Source organism: Aricia agestis, chromosome 4 (assembly GCF_905147365.1).
Source record: "Aricia agestis chromosome 4, ilAriAges1.1, whole genome shotgun sequence".
Taxonomy (NCBI): domain Eukaryota; kingdom Metazoa; phylum Arthropoda; class Insecta; order Lepidoptera; family Lycaenidae; genus Aricia; species Aricia agestis.
Window position 1 is genome coordinate 3,254,083 of NC_056409.1, and position 19,647 is coordinate 3,273,729.

Below are 19,647 nucleotides of genomic sequence, written 5' to 3' on the forward strand. Positions count from 1 at the left end.
AATTTAAAATACATTGCAATTTGCAGGCGGAATCATGCTGAAATTCGGCCGCGTCTTTTCGGCCTAGTGTGTTAGAGTTTAGACACTTAGGCTGCCTTCACATTACGTCGCAAACAGTGCGGCTGCAGCGCAGCGGGGCTAAAATGGTCACTTTGAAGAATCATGATATGAATCTGTAGGAGATAAATATAAACCCGAATATAAAGTTTAGTACATTTATTGCACAGCGTATTATACAAGGCAAAATGGCGACAAGACGCGACAAGAAGCGGAACCGCGAAAAAAGGAACACACAAGCGCCACAAGTGAGCAAAATAGGAACTACTTAACAATCGTTCAAAAATTATTACATGTAACAGTTTAGAAACTTCTATGATGTTTTATTTTCAACATCCTCCCTAAAACATCAATCCCATCTTGGACGCACAATATCTCAGTTTTCTATATGGTGTTGCCTTGGTGAGCGCATCAGCTACCATCATGTCCGTCTGTACATACTGCACATCAATGTGTCCTTCCATAACTTTATCACGCACAAAATGGTGCCTGACATCTATGTGCTTGGTCCTGGAATGATAACCATCAGTACCTGAAAGTTTTATAGAACTCTGATTATCGCTGTAGATTATCATTGCTTGATGTTTGAGCTCCGGCCAAAAACATTCTTGAAGCTGTTTTAACCACATAGCCTCTTGCACACACGACGACAACGACATATACTCTGCCTCAGTGGTAGACAGAGCCACAGTAGGCTGACGTTTAGAATTCCAGGAAATTGTTCCTCCCTGAAACATAAAAGAATAACCAGTGCAGGAACGTCGGTCATCTTCTGAGCTGGCCCAGTCTGCATCACAGAAACCATGAGTCATGTTCTCATCTAAATCTTGTTTAAAAGTCATTTTACAATCTTCAGTACCTTTTAAATAGCGCATGACTCGTTTCAAAGCTAGCCAATGTGACGTCTCAGGCTTGTTATTATATTTACTCAACATATTAACAACATAACTTATATCTGGCCTAGTAATCTGAGAAATAAACAGTAGGCACCCAATTATTTCCTGATATGGAATGTCATGTAGTACACCTGATTCTTTAGACACATCTTTAAATTTAGTATTAACATCTATAGGAGTCTTAACACTTTTGCAATCAGACATGCCATATTTATGTAAGACTTCTCGTATATATTTTTTCTGATCTAGATATAAAATTCCTTTCTTTCTATCTCTCTCTACATGTATACCAATATAATATTTTACATCACCTAGATCTTTTATTTTAAACTGTTTCTTAAGTTCTTTTTTAATGTAATTTTTTGACTCCATATTATTTGTTAATAATATAACATCGTCCACATATATAGCCAAAATTACTATATTATTATTATCTTCAATTTTATAATAGACGCAGGGATCTAATTTATTCTGTTTATGATCACCGTTGCCATAGTGTGATGGTTGCATCATATAAATCTCTTCTTCAATGTCTCCCTTATTACAGGTGAAAATACCTCTGTGTAATCTATTCCAGGTTTTTGTGAACAACCTTTAATCACAAGTCGTGCTTTATACTTTGATAATTCTCCATTTTCATTAGTTTTCTTTTTAAAAATCCATTTACATGGTATAGCACGTTTACCTTCAGGTAGAGTAGTAATTTCCCATGTATTATTTTCTAATAAAGAGTGGTACTCTTCATCCATTGCTGATTTCCAGTTCTCAGCATCACTGCCAGACAAAGCTTCTTCAGCAGTCAATGGATCTGAAATCTGTTTAGCACACATAAAATTGTTGTGCATTTGACGAGGTCGTAAAGTTATATTCCTCGTGAAATCAAACTCCTCACTATAACTTTCATCGCTTGGATAAAAAGTTCTATCATTGTCATTTCTACCATCCAATTCACAACTATCGAAAGTCGTGTCAGTGCTTGACTCTATCAAAGTTTCATTCTGAGGGTTCTCATCATCATCATTTTGAAAACTTAATGGGACATTAATAAGTTGTGGGGTGGCTGTAGGTTCCGGAGTGACAATATTATCATTTTTGTTCTCAACTTTTTCAATAAATATTACATCTCTACTTATTGTAATCTTTTTACTCACTGGGTCAAATAATCTGTACCCTTTTGTATTATTACAATATCCCACAAATAAAAGTTCTTTAGATTTACGATCCCACTTTAAACGTTTTTGTTTTGGAATATGTACCATAGCTTTAGAACCAAAAATCTTTAAATGTGAAATGTTTGGTTTCTTACCCGTCCATTTTTCATACGGGGTTACCTCGCTCAAAACCCGTGAAGGTGATCGGTTGACAACATAGGCCGCAGCTGTGACTGCTTCTGCCCACAAATGTTTTTGCAGCTTTGCTTCAAATAACATGCATTTTGCACGTTCAACCAACGTCCGGTTCATGCGCTCAGCTAAACCGTTGTGCTCAGGAGTGTACGGTGTGCTGGTCTGATGTTTGATGCCGGAAGCTGCTAGAAAATCAGAAAACATTTTATTGCAATACTCCCTTCCGTTATCGCTTCTCAATATTTTAATTTTCTTTTCTAATTCATTTTCTACTTCTTCTTTAAAAATCTTAAAAACAGACATAATATCCAATTTGTTTTTTAGAAAATAAACATAAACTTTACGTGAATAGTCGTCTATGAAAGTTATGAAGTATCTCGCACCACCAGCGGACGGTGTCTCCATCGGACCACATAGATCTGTATGTACTATTTCAAGCAATTCATTCGCTCTCGTACCCGAGCTGGGAAATGGTAATCGCGTTTGTTTCGCTTCATAGCATGGAATACAAACAGTGTCGATACTTTTATTAGTATCAGTGATAGTTATGCCCTCGGCACACAATTCCAACTTTTTAACGTCTGCCAGATTTAAGTGCCCCATCCTTTTGTGCCATGTTATGAGATCTGTCTTGCTCTCATGCGAAATATTATAAGCACTTCCACTAACAGTATTCAACTTATACATGTTATTGATAAGTTTAGCATTAGCTATAAGAATTTTATTGGCATTATATATATTACAGCCCGTCTCAGTGAACTCCACTTTACAGCCATTTTTGGTTAATTGACTAACCGATAGCAAGTTCGCACTTAATTCAGGAATTAATAAAACATTTCTCACCTGGATTGGATGCTCATCTTTACAAAAAATTGTTTGTATGTTAACTTTACCCATATCTTGCACGGAGACAACATCATTATTAGCCACCTTTACTTGTTGAATCGGAGAAGGTTGTATGTCATACATCCAGTCAGAACGTTTTGTCATGTGCATTGTGGCTCCGGAGTCAACATACCAATCGTCCTCACATATATTGTTGTGGGCTGAAAAAACTGCTGAAAAACCATTATGATTTGACTTTTTTACTGTGCATTGACTTTTATAATGCCCGTATTTGTTACAGTTATAGCACCGTGGGCCTTTTCCTTTTAACTTGGCACTGGAGTTATTCTTGTGCTTTGTAAAAAATGCAGAAGATTCTGAAACTTTCACTTCCTGCAAAAGTTTTGTCTTCACGAAATCTGACGTTATTGTCTTGCTGGAACTTTCCAGACCCATAATCATGGGTTTGTAAACATCTGGTAATCCCGCCAGCATGAGAGTCCCCAACCACTCGTCATCTACTGTAAATTTAATATTGCGTAATTTATGTGCAGTACTCATAATTTTATTTATATAATCCTCCACGCTTGCACAATTATCTAGCGTAGTATTGATCAAATCTCGTAAAAGGCCGACTTTTCTTGATAATCCGGAGTCCTCGAAAGCATTTTGTAAATTATTCCATACCTCTCTCGCAGTCTTAGCATTTTCAATATGGACGAAATTTATCGGATCCACCAACAAAATGATTTTGGACTTTGCCTTTACATCCTTTTTTACGTCGACATCGGTGCCTGGATCGACACATTCCCACAATTCTTCATGCTGCAAGTATGATTTTACAGCAAACTGCCAAGTGGAATAATTTTCCCGGCCGGCTAATCTTTCAATTTGTGGGTTCGACACGGCCATTGTATCGGATCGCTGAAAAAATTACGACTTACGAAAAACGCACTGATTTTTTCCAACAAATATAACTGAACTTTTTACGTATTCAGGTAGGGACGGCCCATAACCTGTAGGAGATAAATATAAACCCGAATATAAAGTTTAGTACATTTATTGCACAGCGTATTATACAAGGCAAAATGGCGACAAGACGCGACAAGAAGCGGAACCGCGAAAAAAGGAACACACAAGCGCCACAAGTGAGCAAAATAGGAACTACTTAACAATCGTTCAAAAATTATTACATGTAACAGTTTAGAAACTTCTATGATGTTTTATTTTCAACAGAATCATATCATGATTCATTTTTCTAAAATCGCAAAATGCAACTCTGCTTGCAATTAATTTCTGTATTTTTGTACTGATTTGACATTTGTCACAATTCATTTGCTGAATTGATTGAGAGGAATTGCTAAATGTGACCATTTTAGCCCCGCTGTGTACACTGCTTGCGACGTAATGTGAGGGCGCTCTTAGAGTTAGCACTTTATAATTTAAAATATTAATTATAAATTTATAACTTATTGTTAATACAAAATAATATTAGGTATGAGTGTTTGCAAAAAACGATTATTTTTCTAAACTTTGTGTTCTATTAAACTTTATGATAATTAATAACATATTATTTACTTTTAATTATCCTATAATGTATAAGTAACCGCAAATGATTTTCCTCTAGAAAAAAACCGGCCAAGTGCGAGTCGGACTCGCGCACCGAGGGTTCCGACAGCTTAAAGGTATTATAGACCTGAGTATTTGGTATGAATTTCAATTTAATACCTCTACGCGTTTATGAGGAAATGGGTAGTAAGTTTAAAATTATTAAAAAAATATATATTATGTGATGTCACTAAAAATTTATGGTTTTCGTAATTTTTCCTTTATCTATGCTATAAGACGTTGCTTCGTACCAAATTTCAAGATTCTGAGTTCACGGGAAGCACCCTGTAGGTTTTGATTCCCTTGCAAGTGTCGAAAATTTGCGGCATAAACGGCTGTATCTTTTGATTGCGTTGGCTTAGAAGTTTGATTTTTTCACAGCTTCAAGGGACAGTAGACCTGAGTAATTGATATAAATTTCAGCTTCATACCTCCACGCGTTCCTGAGAAAAAGGGTCTTGACAGACGGACGGACGGACAGACGGACAACAAAGTGATCCTATAAGGGTTCCGTTTTTTCCTTTTGAGGTACGGAACCCTAAGAGTATTTAGATTTAATCTAAGTACACTAAAAACCGGCCAAGTGCGTGTCGGGCCACGCGCAATATAGGGTTCCGTAGTACCGTTAAGTTTTTTTAAATTTTTGTATGGTCAGTGAATATACATTTATAACGTGTTTTACACTAGTAACAACATCATCTCAGTTACTTTCAAAGGAATTTGAACGAACAGTTCCTTTACACTTCGCCGAATACATTTTTAGGGTTCCGTACCTCAAAAGGAAAAAACGGAACCCTTATAGGATCACTTTGTTGTCCGTCTGTCCGTCTGTCAAGACCCTTTTTCTCAGGAACGCGTGGAGGCATGAAGCTGAAATTTATATCAATTACTCAGGTCTACTGTCCCTTGAAGCTGTGAAAAAATCAAACTTCTAAGCCAACGCAATCAAAAGATACAGCCGTTTATGCCGCAAATTTTCGACACTTGCAAGGGAATCAAAACCTACAGGGTGCTTCCCGTGAACTCAGAATCTTGAAATTTGGTACGAAGCAACGTCTTATAGCATAGATAAAGGAAAAATTACGAAAACCATAAATTTTTAGTTACATCACATAATATATTTTTTTTTAATAATTTTAAACTTACTACCCATTTCCTCATAAACGCGTAGAGGTATTAAATTGAAATTCATACTAAATACTCAGGTCTATAATACCTTTAAGCTGTCGGAACCCTCGGTGCGCGAGTCCGACTCGCACTTGGCCGGTTTTATTTTTTAATGATTGACAATTACTCAATAACTTATGAAGTCTTCTTAGCCGTGATAGTTTTCCTTTTAAATTCAGCATATTTCCTATTCATGTGATTTTTTTCACATTTCCAGAAGGGCCGGAGGGAAGTGGCCTCTTACAATTTTGTCCACTTTAAAACTTAATATTTGACAAACGGATCCCTAAATTAGAAAATTATCTATGAATACTCATAATATTTTTAGAAAACCTATCCAACGACGCCCCACACGATCGGTTGGACACGAAAAAAAAATTCATCCCCACTTGATGTGTTGGGATAAGGGAAGGTACCATAAAAAAAAAAGATTTTATGTACCATTTTGTCGGCATCATTACTCGTAATATGTACATTCATGCCAAATTACAGTTTTGTTGGTCCTACAGTCTCTGAGCAAAACCGCGGACAGACGGACGGACAGACAGACAAACAGACAGACGGACAGATAAACAGACAGATGGACAGACGGACGCACACACCGAAACTATTGGGGTTCCTTGTTGACTACAAAACCCTAAAAAGAGATGTAAGTGTGTTGTAGGCCTCAGACAGCGCCAATATTAAATATTAGTCGGAGAAGTCGTACCTTAATAAAAGTCATATCTTTTTAATATACACAAAATTAAGATGATGTTATGTACATCATATTAAAGCAATAAACTCCACCCAGACTGGCGTACCTAAATAGGCCTAAGTGCATGTTTCACCACTTCCTGATAATTATCGGATAGGCTATCCACAACTTATCTGATAGATACTCAATACTCTATCGGTCAAATAAGTGTCAGATAGCCTATCCGATACTTATCAGGAAGTTGCGAAACAGGCCCTTAAGGTATCAAATTACAACTTGGCGTCAATACGTCGTGTCGACGTTTAACACAATTTACGCGAGAGCAGTTCTTGTAATGAATAATTTAATTGATTCCTCTTCCCCCCTCGATGGGGGACAATTGATACTTTGACATTTTAAAGGCCGGGATTAAATATTTATAAATGGAAAAGATTAACTTACGCGTTATTCAGGCATTTATAAACATTATTTTTAATAGCCAATTTAATATATTTTTCGAATGTTTGAAAAATATTACCATAATTAGATACAAATAAGGGATTTGTTGTTTAATACAATATAAAAAATAGGTATAATGTTATACTAATGGTATAATATAATAAAAACCGCTCTGAATTAATAAATAATTATTATTAAGTATCGTACTTATTATCGGACGTATTAACAAACGAAACTTAAGCCTCTTAATATTCAACTATTAAATAAAGACTACCTTAAGATGCTGAGAGCTTATCAGCCAACATGATTTGTATGAGAGCAATTTATTAATGCGGCGCTAAGACCTTGGGTATTATAATGCGTAGCAGCAAGCGTAGCACGAAGCACGTAGCACGAAGCACGTAGCACGAAGCACGTAGCACGAAGCACGTAGCACGAAGCACGTAGCACGAAGCACGTAGCACGAAGCACGTAGCAAGTGCTACGCAAAGCGTCCATTACGTCTACGAAATGGAAAGAAATCCCCATCATACACCAACATACACCAGGGGCTAGAGAAATGAAGAAAAGCACTTCACACATCTATTGCTGTCTCCTTTACCTCCAGCCTCCCCCCGCAGAGCGCGATAGAGACAACTGTAGATAATCAAAGATTCGTTGTCCCCTGATTTCTCCTCCAAAACTTAACCAATTTAAGTTCTTTTTTCATTTAAAAATTAAAGCTTGAGATCCTATGTTTTATTTTTTTTGTATAATCTAGCTTTTGTTTTCTGGATGTTTGAACACAGCAGAAAATCTGGCTATATTTTGGGTTTTTGCACGTTCATATCTTTTTAATACTTAATTAAATTATGAAAAAAAGAAAAAATCGGGACATGCTAATAATGACCATAGATATTCAGGAATAAAATTATAATTCTACCGGCACTATGCAGGGAGGAAAGAGGGGACAACGTTTGAATGGGAAAACGGCTCTAGTGTGTCCTCTTCATCGATTTTAATGAAATTTAGTATGGATATCTGCATATTTTGAAGTTTGAGTCCCAAGACAGGACATATAATAGTTTTTATTTAGTACTTACGTATAATACCTACTAAACTTTCAACGAAGAGTTTTTGGGCATAGATCCAACCAAACACCACATAATCTAACCTTGCAATATCGTGGTCGGATTATTATCTATGGCCCAAAACTCTTTCAAAACATTAAATCGGGTCATGCAATAGATTTATGTGTCAGTGTGTCAGTGCATAGCTGTTGAACTAAATAAGTGAGTTTGGGCGTGATGATTTAATATCATGTTTGTACATCGCATAGAACTGTACATTACAGCGACCGTAATACAGTATTAATAAGGTTCAAAATCACTAAACTGTCTGTATCCGCGGTCGTGCTGTCTGAATCATGCCCAGTCAGCGGCGAGCGCTGCCATAAATCGCCCGCACCACCGTCCACCGTACGTTTTGGCGGAGCTGACGAGGCGCTCTGTTGTCACGCGGCATAACTCATCAGTAAACATGTAATTAATTGTTTCCAAAACGTTCTCATTTCAAATGCACATCATAATTTAAAGGAGAACTAGCTGACCCGGCAAATGTTGTTTTGCCATACGTTGTAGGAATATGCTATAGACTCGCAAAGAAAGATGTTCCGACCGAGCATTGATTCAGACAAAGCTCAATCTAATCTAAATAATATATAAAATCCTCGTGTCACGGACCACGGTGTACGTGGTTGAACTCCTCTGAAACGGCTCGACCGATTCTTGTGAATCTTAACGAGCATATCGGCTAGAGTGGAGAATCGGACAACATCTACTTGTTATATTGATAAGTGCATTTGTATAATAAATAATAGTAAATTATTACAACTCAAGACTGTCGGTGACCATTGTTTGTGCAACGGGATAGCGATGGACGTTGCCATGGTAACATACTTATTTAGTCACTTCAATAAAATAATATGGGCGAAATACTTTATATGGCAAAACAACGTTTGCCGAGACAGCTAGTAATATAATAAGGCATGTATTTAAATCAATATATGTATATTCCCTTTTCCCGATCAAAATATTTGAAAATTTCACCAAAAATACTGACTTGCACACTAATTATGCACCCTAAATAATGCGAATTCAGCATATTATTTAAAGTTATTTGCATAACTGTTTTACTGAACGAATAACTATTATTAAAATTGTTTATCTAACAATTCCTTAGTTCAACAAACATACTACAACTTTTTAAAGGAAAACCTCCACCTAAATTACTTTTAGGAATATCATTTATTCTAAATAAAACCCAATTTAATCTGTTATGTTCATCAGTGCCGCAAATAGGGCAGTGCCACCGGTGCCCAGGCACAGGGCGTAGACTCTGGGGGTCGCAAGAATGGCCAAACCAGGCATCAGGAGTCTTATTTTTTTCGGTTTGCTCCTGATAATAGTTCCCGCTGCGCCCCTAGAGCACGATTCCAACAGTAAAATAGACCTATACATTGCTTTGGGTAATATAATGTCTAAAAAAGAAAGGGCGCAGTTGTAAAAGCTCGCACAGGGCGCAAAAAAGACTGTTTACGGCACTGATGTTCATATAATAATTAAGAACACATAAAAATCATCAAGTGCTAACTTAACATGGACTAAACTTTGGCATAGTGAATGGTAACTCAGTTTATAAACAATAATAATAAACAATCGGCAAAGAGCGAGTCGGAGTGAGTCGACAGAGCCCCGCTACTCGGGGCTCCTACTTCTGGGTGGTTCACAAAAAATAACCACGATGGCTACGGCGGGAGCTACGCTGCGCTACGCTCCCGCCTTAGCCATCTAACCTAACCCAATCAAGTCGTATTGGGCGAACATTGGTATTAATTATTTAAGAATCATTAATAAATTTATTAACCTATACAATTACAATACAGTAGTAAACTTTGATAATTTTTCTTAATTTTTATCAAGAAACCTTGAATTATAAAGTTTTTGTGGGGAACAGCTTGCGCTAATTCCCCGTAGATCGCCTAGGTCAGCGTTTCTTGAAGAGATGAGGGTGATGATGATGATGATTATTCGATGAGGAGATGAATTTAAACACGTTTCCAGTCCAGGTAGCAAGCACACAGTAGTTCCGAAGCTGGGCAACGTTGGAGAGCGAGTGTCGTACTATGGCGGCCGACCCATATTTATATCGGCCCCTAGAACATTCCATGCCTCACCCCCTTGGAAGGAAAATTTATTGAATTTCCATCAAAATTACATTATTTTACAAAATATACATTGGTTTTATTTGTACAATTCTCTTAGCTATAATTTGCATAATAAACATGTTCGTGCCGACCTCCGTAACCGAAATAATTGCAAAATTCTATTTTTCTTATATTTATACTACCTCGCCGCCCCCGACATAACGGTCGCCTCTGGCTGTCCCTCTCGCACGGGACTTCCTTGTCTGGGACAAGGATAGCCCGCTCGAGATTTATACTATCTCCCTCACTTTTCGGTTACAGAAATCGGCACTACCACACTGGCTCGAAACCCATCCCATTGAATGGCACTATTTTTCACTGTACACTGATTTTTCACTAAAATGTCCATAGTCCATACACTATTTACTGTCTGTCGTGCACAGTTTTGGAATGATAAAATCTTTTAATTTGTAGACTTGTTTTGATAATAGAAATTGATTTTATTGTGGTGCACCTTTCGATATTGTTTTTAGAAATTCCGTTGTAAGATTGTCCAATTTAGAGTGCAAGTTAGTATTTTTGATAAACAATTTAAATTTTAGTTTTACAAATAATATGTCCGATGTGTAACTAATTTTTGGTGTGAATTGATGTTTAAGTTTTTTTTGGAGGACATGTTCAGTTAATCAATTGTTTTTTTGATCAGCATTAGTTTTTCTGGTATGCATTCAGTTTATTAGCGGAGTTTATTTTATTTTATTCGGTTTGTCAACAATTGATTACACGTAATACATTTAAGAAATACAATTTAAGGTTACAGTGAAAACGCATATCAATTTCTTAAAGACAAACACCACATTCACAATATCATAAAATCAACTAAAAAATATAAAATATAACATGCATTACAATTTGCTTAAAGTATTAATATAAAATTAATAAAATAACCAAATAAAAGATATAAAAATTCGTAATAGTAAAAAGGGATATAGTAATAAAATTCATTAAATAGCCGATAATTAAAATATAAAAATTCATCTAACAGTAAAAGCAAAAAGGGATACAAAAATAAAAATTAATAAAAATAAGCAATAAAATAAATAAAAAATCGTAATAGTAATATTAAAAAAAAGGATATTATACAATAATAAAATTCATTAGATAACCAAAATTAAAATATAAAAATTATTTTACAAAAAATAATAATTGATTAATACTCTACTTGATAAAGTTATTTCTTTTGAATTCAAGTTTCAATGTTAAGATGTTCTTTTATGTGACGCAAAAAGGACGCGGGGGAGTCAAAGTGCAAGTCCAAGACACTGCTGCATTCGTTAATTAATCTTGTCATTCGAGTCATAGGAGAATTCATGCCAAGATTAGTTCTTTTTGGTCGATAATAAAGAGGTGTTATAGGAGCTCGAGGAAGACGAACTGGGACACGATACCCTAAACTTTGCAGCAATTGGGGGCAAGAAACCTTATTTCTCAAAACTTTATAAATGAAAGTGGCATCAAGTTTTTTTGCCCGAATTATTAGCTGATCAATTCCTGAGTTAGTGAATCGTGAAAAATATTTTAACCTACTACTATATGAATTAAGCTCCTTTCTTTTGCCTAGAGAAAAAGCTAAATGCCAAAGAAACCTCTTTTGAACTCGCTCTAACCGAAGTGTGTGTGTGGCATAATGAGGCCGCCAAATTTGTATACCATATTCTAGAATACTTCGCACTAGGGAAAAATATAATAAAATGTTTACTTTAGGGTTTTGGAAATCTTTACAAGTCCTGATCACAAAGCCTAGTAATCTAGACGCCTTTTTAATCACACATTCCATATGCGAATTAAATGTTAATTTTCTATCAAAAATTACGCCTAGGTCCCTAATGCTGTCAACATTCTGTATTAAGTGGTTTTCTACATGGTAATTAAATTTAATTAGAGTATTTTTCCTGGAATAGTTAACCGAATAAAATTTACTAGTATTTAATGACATAAAATTATTTTTACACCAATTGTAAAGTCTATAAAGATCGTTTTGCAAAAGTATACAACCATTGAGGCAAGTTATAATTTTACAAAATTTTAAGTCGTCAGCATACAAATAGAATTCAGACGAGAGAAAACATTCTATAATATCATTAATAAAAAAGTTAAACAAGGTGGGCCCTAAATGTGATCCTTGAGGAACACCTGATGTTGCGCAATAGTATAAAGGGCGATATCCATTAATTACAACATAAAATGGTCTATTTTTCAAGTAAGATTTTATAAGATTTAAAAGAGAGCCCGTGATGCTATAAGCATATAACTTGCTTAATAACTTTTGAACTTATCGAATGCTTTTGAAAAATCTGTATATATTACGTCGCACTGTTTCCCAGTATCGACGGCATCGTTCAAGAATTCAGTAAAAGTAACCAAGTTTATTATTACAGACCTACGACAACGAAACCATGTTGATTATTAGAGATAATAATTGTAAATGACTCTGAAAATGCGAACATAACAAAGACTCAAACACTTTAGAAAACGTAGACAAAATGGAAATGGGACGGTAGATTGAAAATATATTTTTTTCGCCAGACCAGAAGCAAAAATAGTGCCAATTCATAAGTATGAATTGGCACTATTTTTGCTTTTTTCCATTCGCATGGGAAAACACCAGTTTTAAGAGAATGGTTGAATATCAATCTAAGGGGAGTAGTTAGAGACGTAGCGCATGAAATTATAAAAATTGGTGGTATTTCATCTGGACCCGCTCCCTTATTGCGATCAAAATTTTTAAGTTTATGCAAAATAGCCTTATCTGTTAGTTGAGATATAACCAATTTATCACCGTAAGCATTCAAAAAGTGAAGATTTTTAGAATCGTGATCACAGGGCTCTTTAATTTCGGGGTCATACACAGATGTAAAACAAGTGATTGTTGTTGCATTTCAGCACTTATCTATTATCTCATACAGAAATATGAAACTGTTATCTAAAGTAAAAGATAAGGTGGTGCAGATTGTAAAGATATTATTACTATGGTACTGAACGACGACCAACTCCAACAAATTTAAAATTAGACAACTGGATAATAAACCTCAAAATGTGTAAGCATTATATTTTCTTATCAACTTTGACAAAACTTATATTCATTAGATTAGTTTTTACACATGTATAATTCCTTTTATCTACAGTCCTAGCAGCATTATTGATAACATTTATCTTAAAAGTGATAAACTAATTAAAATAAATTAATAACATATTCAGTGCCAACATACGTTCAAAGATGTTTGTTTTAGTATACTTTGTTCTTGCTTTCGTGAGTGTATTTGCGAAAAATGAATTTTATATCGGGTAAGTAATTGGAAATGTAGATTTTTTTGTAAAAAAACTCGATGAAAAATTCGAAAAGGTCGATGCAGTATTAGGTAGACCTTTTCAAAACTGTGTGGCCATGGTAGAAAGAAACACAATCTATATAAATATGTATAGATTATATTATAATTTTATATTAGATAGGTATTATATATTCATTTGTCTGCTTGTAATATTGAAATAACCGTTTTTCACTACATGCATATGAATATTTAGACGGTACATACACCGAAATAACAATTTTTAGAATTTTTGTCTGTGTATATTATGTCTGGACCGATTTTGACGGAACTTTTATTGGCAGATAGCTGATGTAATAAGGAGTAACTTAGGCTACTTTTTAAGTTTTAACTGACTTCCAAAAAGGAGGAGGATATTTTTTACTTTTTTATTTATGTTATCTTAGATGTATTTTACTCCGCTGTTTGTGGTCCGATTTTCAAAATTCTTATTTTGTTGCCTAAGATATGGTCCAAATTAGATACAATGTTTATAAAAGTGGTGATCTGATGATGCAATCCATGAGAAATCGAGGGTGCTCCTTGAAATTTATATGGAAACATATCGTGAATATCGTGATTTTGACCTTTTGTAAAGATTTCAAGCATATACTACCAAAAGATAAGAAATTTGCACTGAAGTATACCCTGGTTTCGAAGGTGCTGTACAGAACTCTTGAATCCTTATAGATTTATATTATTATGTTCGGGAGTTTCGGTGTTGTTTCAACAACTAAAAGCATATCATGCATATATGTATTGACAATCATAATATTATTCATCATCATCATCACTATAATTATTATGCCATTTTGCACATGCGTTTGATAATTGAGATTTTCAAAACTGTTTTGTTGCTGTATAGGGTATAATTAGTTACAACCTGAATTTAGTACCACGCTTACGAATGTGGTGATCTGATTGAACTCTTGGATCTTTTTTGGGACACACATAGACACCTCAACTATTTCTATAATCAATCATCATAATTTTTTAGGCGGTACAAGCTAACTTCAGCGTAAGTTCTATGCGCATTTTACCGTATTATACATAACTAATTTTATAAAATCTATAACAAGCTGCAAGCATAGCAAGTTCACCTTCAAGGATAGACATATTCTATAGCGAGCTTTTTTCGTAGATCTAGAAAAGGAGAATATTTTCATTTTGCGCCCAATATTGTTTTGTTATGTCACATCTCAGGCTTAGGCAGCGTTTTCGTCAAAAGATGGCTTAATTTTTATATTAATATATTTTATTTATATGCACACAGAAACTAACCAAATTTTATGCCTGAACCTGCCGAAGAATCATTCTATCGATTGGTGAAAAGTGCATAAAAATTCGTGGAGTGGTTTTTGAGTTAACCGCGAATAGAGAGACCGACAGACGGGACCGATCAAACTCTTTGATATACCAACTAATCATTACCCAAAATTGAAAATTTCAAGTGGTACAAAAATAAAAATTAAAAAAATAAAAAAATTTCATGTGGTACAAAAATAACTGTACATTTTCCAGACACCGCGTCTGTCTGGAAAATGTACAGTTATTTTTGTAAAATAACTGTACATTTTCCAGACACCGCGTCTACAATGTGAAGTTAACTACTCAGGAGCAGCAGGACCAGTTCTACCTGTTGAAGAGTGACATTGTCGACTACTGGAGGAAGCCGAACTTCAAACACAATGTGACGGGTAGAGCCATGGTCCCTCCCTCCCACTACTTGTGGTTTGAGGAGAAACTTCAAGAGTTAGATATCGAAAAGGACATTTATATCGAGGATGTTTACAAGTAAGTTTTTAATGATTTATTTGGATAGTTGCTAGCATCATCATCGGCCTATGGAGGAAGCAGACCCTCCATGTACCCTCTGTGCTTATGCAGACATGGTCATCATGGATGAGAAATTGTATCAATCATATTATTATATTCATTTAAATTGTATCACAGTTAGCAATAGCTGTGTTATCGCACTAAATATTTAATTTGATTTTGTCATAATTTCAGTTACTTGAAGGACAAAGAATCGAAAACACAATCTCCAAGAAACGACGAAAGCAGGGACTTCGATTTTACTGGATACTATAGATACTATCAAGTAAGTTGCAATTCATTGTCAAGGTCTCCTTAGCACTTCAGAGAAAAGAAGTTTAAGCGCATTTAAAAGACGTCATATCAAATTACAATACCTCAAAAATGAAAATTTAAAGCATAACAGAAATAACATAAAATATACAGTTATACAATGTATTGAAATAAACAAGGCTTACACAAACTCTATATTTGCAGGTACTAGAATACATGAGAACATTTGAAGAAGATTATGCAAATTCCACCGATATTAAGGTATCTTACGTAGAAGCTGGTATCACTGATGAAGGCAGACCGTTAGTGTATTTAGAAATAACAAACAATGATGGCAATGAAGACAAACCTATTGCTATAGTAGAAGCCGCTATAATACCACGGGAATGGGTAACAGTATCTGCAGCGTTGAACATAGCGAGAGAAGTAGTTGACCAAAGAGAATTGTTGGCTGGACTAAAATGGATAATTATACCAGTACTGAACCCTGATGGATATGAATACACTCACACAAATGTAAGTAATTTTAAAGTTATTTCTACAGTAAAAGTAGATAGAAAAAAGTAGATAGAAAAAAAAGTAGATACTGTTAGCATAGTGCAAAAACTAAGGATTATAGGATATAATCCTTAGTTTTGAACAGTTATTAATAACATCCTTCTTCCTCTAGATATTTTATTATTATCATCATTAATAAAGATTTGGATTTAACAATCAATCAATAACAACAAAATTGACGAAATTGCTAGTCAATGGACACGAGCTTGATTATTATTAAATTATCGTAATTCATAATTTTCTCGGTATATTTTTAAATTACAGTTGAGGCTCTGGTCAAAAACAAGAAGCACAAGAAGCAATCTCGGTTTCATATGTCCCGGTGTGAATATCAACAGGAACTTCGGCTTTGACTGGCTCTTCTCCGACTCCAGTTCCAGTCCATGCAGCCACCTCTACGGTGGAATCGAGCCGTTTTCCGAACCAGAGACGAGGATTATCCAAACACTAGTCGAGGAGAACGGCACAAGAATCAAAATGTACATTTCCTTGCAAAATGGTGGAGGCTATATTGCCTATCCTTGGCAGTATGAAAGAGCAGCCAGTGGCATGTTCCGACAGCACCATCTACTCGGAAGAGAAATGAGGAGCATACTAGGAGAAGATTATATACTAGACATTGGATCTTTGGCTGCTGGAGACAGAGCGTCAGGCACCAGCACTGATTACGTAATGGATCATGACGTAATGTACACTTTCAGTATCAATATAGAAGGGCAGGGAGACGATGGAGTGATTGTACCCGAGACTGATATTGTTACTATTATCGATAAGGTGTGGAGAGCCGTAGCTTTGGTCGCTAATACAGTAGTAGCTACTTAATTGTCTGTTATTTTATTTACTGAATGCTCAAAGTATTCTAATCAAAACCATAAAATTATCAAATATGAAGAAGCCAATCAAAATTTTCGATCATAAAAGTATATGACAATGAGATTAAACAAATTTACTGAAAGAAAAGAACAATGGCCAAATCGTACCAGGTGGGCGGTGGCGTCCCGATATGCCATTAGTAGCAAAAATTCCCTAATATTTTAAGACATCGAAAATCATTAGAAATGTGTCTATAAATAGCCACAAAAAAAATATCAATATATTTTAGTTTCGTTATGTTCTGACAGCCGGCGATCACTCGCAATCTTTCTATTTTTTGGGTAATACTCTAGGAAAAATTGAAATAATTAGAAACGAGATCGCCGAATATACACTTGTAGGCCACACCGCAGTCGGGAAAAAGGTAGTTCTTACGTCTAACCTCAAAATAATTATAAACGTTATTAATTATTATAAAAAATCGTGGCTATTTAGACATAATTCTCAAACGGAATTATGTTTAGAGCATTAGAACAACCAAATCTAACTATAGTTTTCATCAAAAATAAAAGTCGAGTCCAGCTCCTATACAAATTTGGCCATGATTCTTTACGTTTCGAAATAATTCAAAATATTATTTTAAAAATACAAGATTAACAAAACCGTAAATTTAGTCTAAGTCCATTAGACAAGATAGCATTTTAAAGTCCAATTTATAGCAAGAATTTGCAACGAAAAATTAAAGGAGCTGGAAAAATTTAATCAACTAAAATTTCAGATTATTTACTTTGAAGTTTGCAATTATTTCTTTGATGGATCCAAAAATATCATCGTCGAAATGTTTAAATATTTAATTGTGTCCTTTCGACGTGCGCCAAAAAGATAATGATGTAAATATTCGTAATGAGTTTAAATTTTCAACGAGTTTAAGTGTAAAGTGGTAATTGAGTATATTGAGTTCGAAGTCAAAGTAATCACCAAATTGAAAATTAATCCGTCATTCCTGAGCACTTAGCCCAAGAGCCAGCGACAGCCAGACTTTCGTTAATTTATAAAAGCTAAAAGTTTACCTGTTTAGAGTTAGGAACGACCAGAAACTATGGAGTTTCGGTAGCGGTTACTTTAGGAGGTATCTAGTTCTGAACGTCTTCCTTCGATAAAGAGTAGAGGTCTTTTTATCTTATTTTCTTCGATGTAACTGTAGGAGTCTCGTCTACCACGTCCGGATATGTTGAACAGTTGCTTCCCATTGCCATATCACCTCAAAGTCTTTAGGAAGTTTAAAATGGCAAAAGTCGGACTGTCGCTGGCTCTTACTCTAACTGGAGAATTTCGAGATCTCGATTTAACCTGGCCGCCCGCAGCGCGCGGTGCGCTGTATGTAGTAATTTAATATGCCTTAATTAATACAATAGCACTCCGGTCACTTTACACTCGAATTGTTGTTTTATACTAATTGGTTGTTAAGAAGGAGGTATTTTATGTAGGCGATGAAACAGAGTAATTAAAATATGTATTACTTTACCTCACTCCTTACAGAGTGGACTTCTACCATGCGGGTACCAATAAAAAAAGTGTCGAGGTCAAATATCATTTTATCTAGCCTCCTTTACGCCGAACGCGTGATAAGGAACTTCGTTCCAAAAATAAATAACAAAAGGTTCTAAATATAGCCCGTGCACTTCGTTGTGCAGTGATATATTATCCTGTAGCTTCGCGGGACTCAAACTTCTCTCTAAACTCTAAATGCTAAATGCTTTATATTTTCATCTCAATCGGTTCAGCTTACGTCAGTCAATACACTAAGACAACAAGACAGACAGAAAGACTCGCAGTTTTAGCTCAGTACCATTCAGTTGTACTAGTTTCTAAATATAATATATCAAAGTAATAATATTATGTTCATTTAGGGAAATTACAACTGGATAAATCCTAAGGGGGCGACTAACCCAAAATTGTCGATTTTATAATTCATTTTTATACTTGAAAATAAGCCCCGAATTGTTTCATTTTCTAAACTTAGACATTATATTTCCAAGAATTCGATCTGAGTGAATACACGATATCTTAAAATTTTCTCGATGGAAAAAAGTCACAAAAATGCATCTTATTTTCACGAATTTTTCATTTATTGCCATAACCGTGCATTGAACTAAGTTAATACTTTAACATACTGTATAACATTCTATCCTTTTAAGAGGGAATAGGTATAGGACAGGGTAGGGGAGGTAAGGAAGGGAATAGGGAAGGGTAGGGAAGGGAAGGGTAGGGAATTGGGCCTCCGGTAAACTCACTCACTCGGCGAAACACAGCGCAAGCGCTGTTTCACGCCGATTTTCTGTGAGCCCGTAGTATTTCTCCGGTCGAGCCGACCCATTCGTGCCGAAGCATGGCTCTACCACGTAAATCTGTATATGTGTGTCTATAACGACTTCATCATGAAATTCATCACATAATAAAACTTTATGTTCCTCGACTATTCCCTCGAGAATTAACGTGTTATATTGTTAATTAAATAGGGCTATATAAATAAAGGCTGTAAATAGGTTCTGAATTACAAAACGTATTTAGGTACACTAGATATTATTTAGTACGGAGAAAATGT

At 35.2% G+C, this 19,647-nt stretch overlaps 2 protein-coding genes and 1 long non-coding RNA gene across 6 annotated transcripts; 1 reads left to right on the forward strand and 2 right to left on the reverse strand.

Moving 5' to 3' along the window:
- Positions 1–204: 204 nt before the first annotated feature.
- Positions 205–1,288, reverse strand: LOC121726212. The gene is made up of 2 exons (XR_006035508.1): positions 917–1,288; positions 205–785 (listed from the first exon to the last, which is right to left on the reverse strand). It is a non-coding gene; the product is annotated as an uncharacterized LOC121726212 (long non-coding RNA).
- A 137-nt stretch (positions 1,289–1,425) lies between these two features.
- LOC121726093 lies at positions 1,426–3,639 on the reverse strand. Of its 4 annotated transcripts, none has more exons than XR_006035484.1 (3): positions 2,260–2,624; positions 1,639–1,768; positions 1,426–1,490 (listed from the first exon to the last, which is right to left on the reverse strand). XR_006035484.1 is itself a non-coding variant. In XM_042113320.1 (3 exons), the coding sequence occupies exons 1-3, from the start codon at positions 3,617–3,619 to the stop codon at positions 1,746–1,748; spliced, it is 672 nt and encodes a 223-aa protein (XP_041969254.1). In that variant the 5' UTR covers positions 3,620–3,639; the 3' UTR covers positions 1,500–1,745. The 4 variants fall into 4 exon arrangements, 1 of the variants encoding a protein (XP_041969254.1); XR_006035486.1 differs by lacking the exon at positions 1,426–1,490 and adding an exon at positions 2,644–3,186 and having other exon boundaries at positions 1,500–1,768; positions 2,260–2,481; XR_006035485.1 differs by lacking the exon at positions 1,426–1,490 and adding an exon at positions 2,644–3,186 and having other exon boundaries at positions 1,500–1,768; positions 2,260–2,484.
- Positions 3,640–13,468: 9,829 nt separating this feature from the next.
- On the forward strand, positions 13,469–17,051 carry LOC121726473 (carboxypeptidase B-like). The gene is made up of 5 exons (XM_042113862.1): positions 13,469–13,563; positions 15,165–15,377; positions 15,594–15,684; positions 15,876–16,187; positions 16,494–17,051. Exons 1-5 carry the CDS (start codon positions 13,496–13,498, stop codon positions 17,049–17,051), a joined length of 1,242 nt encoding a protein of 413 aa, XP_041969796.1. The 5' UTR covers positions 13,469–13,495.
- Positions 17,052–19,647: the final 2,596 nt, after the last annotated feature.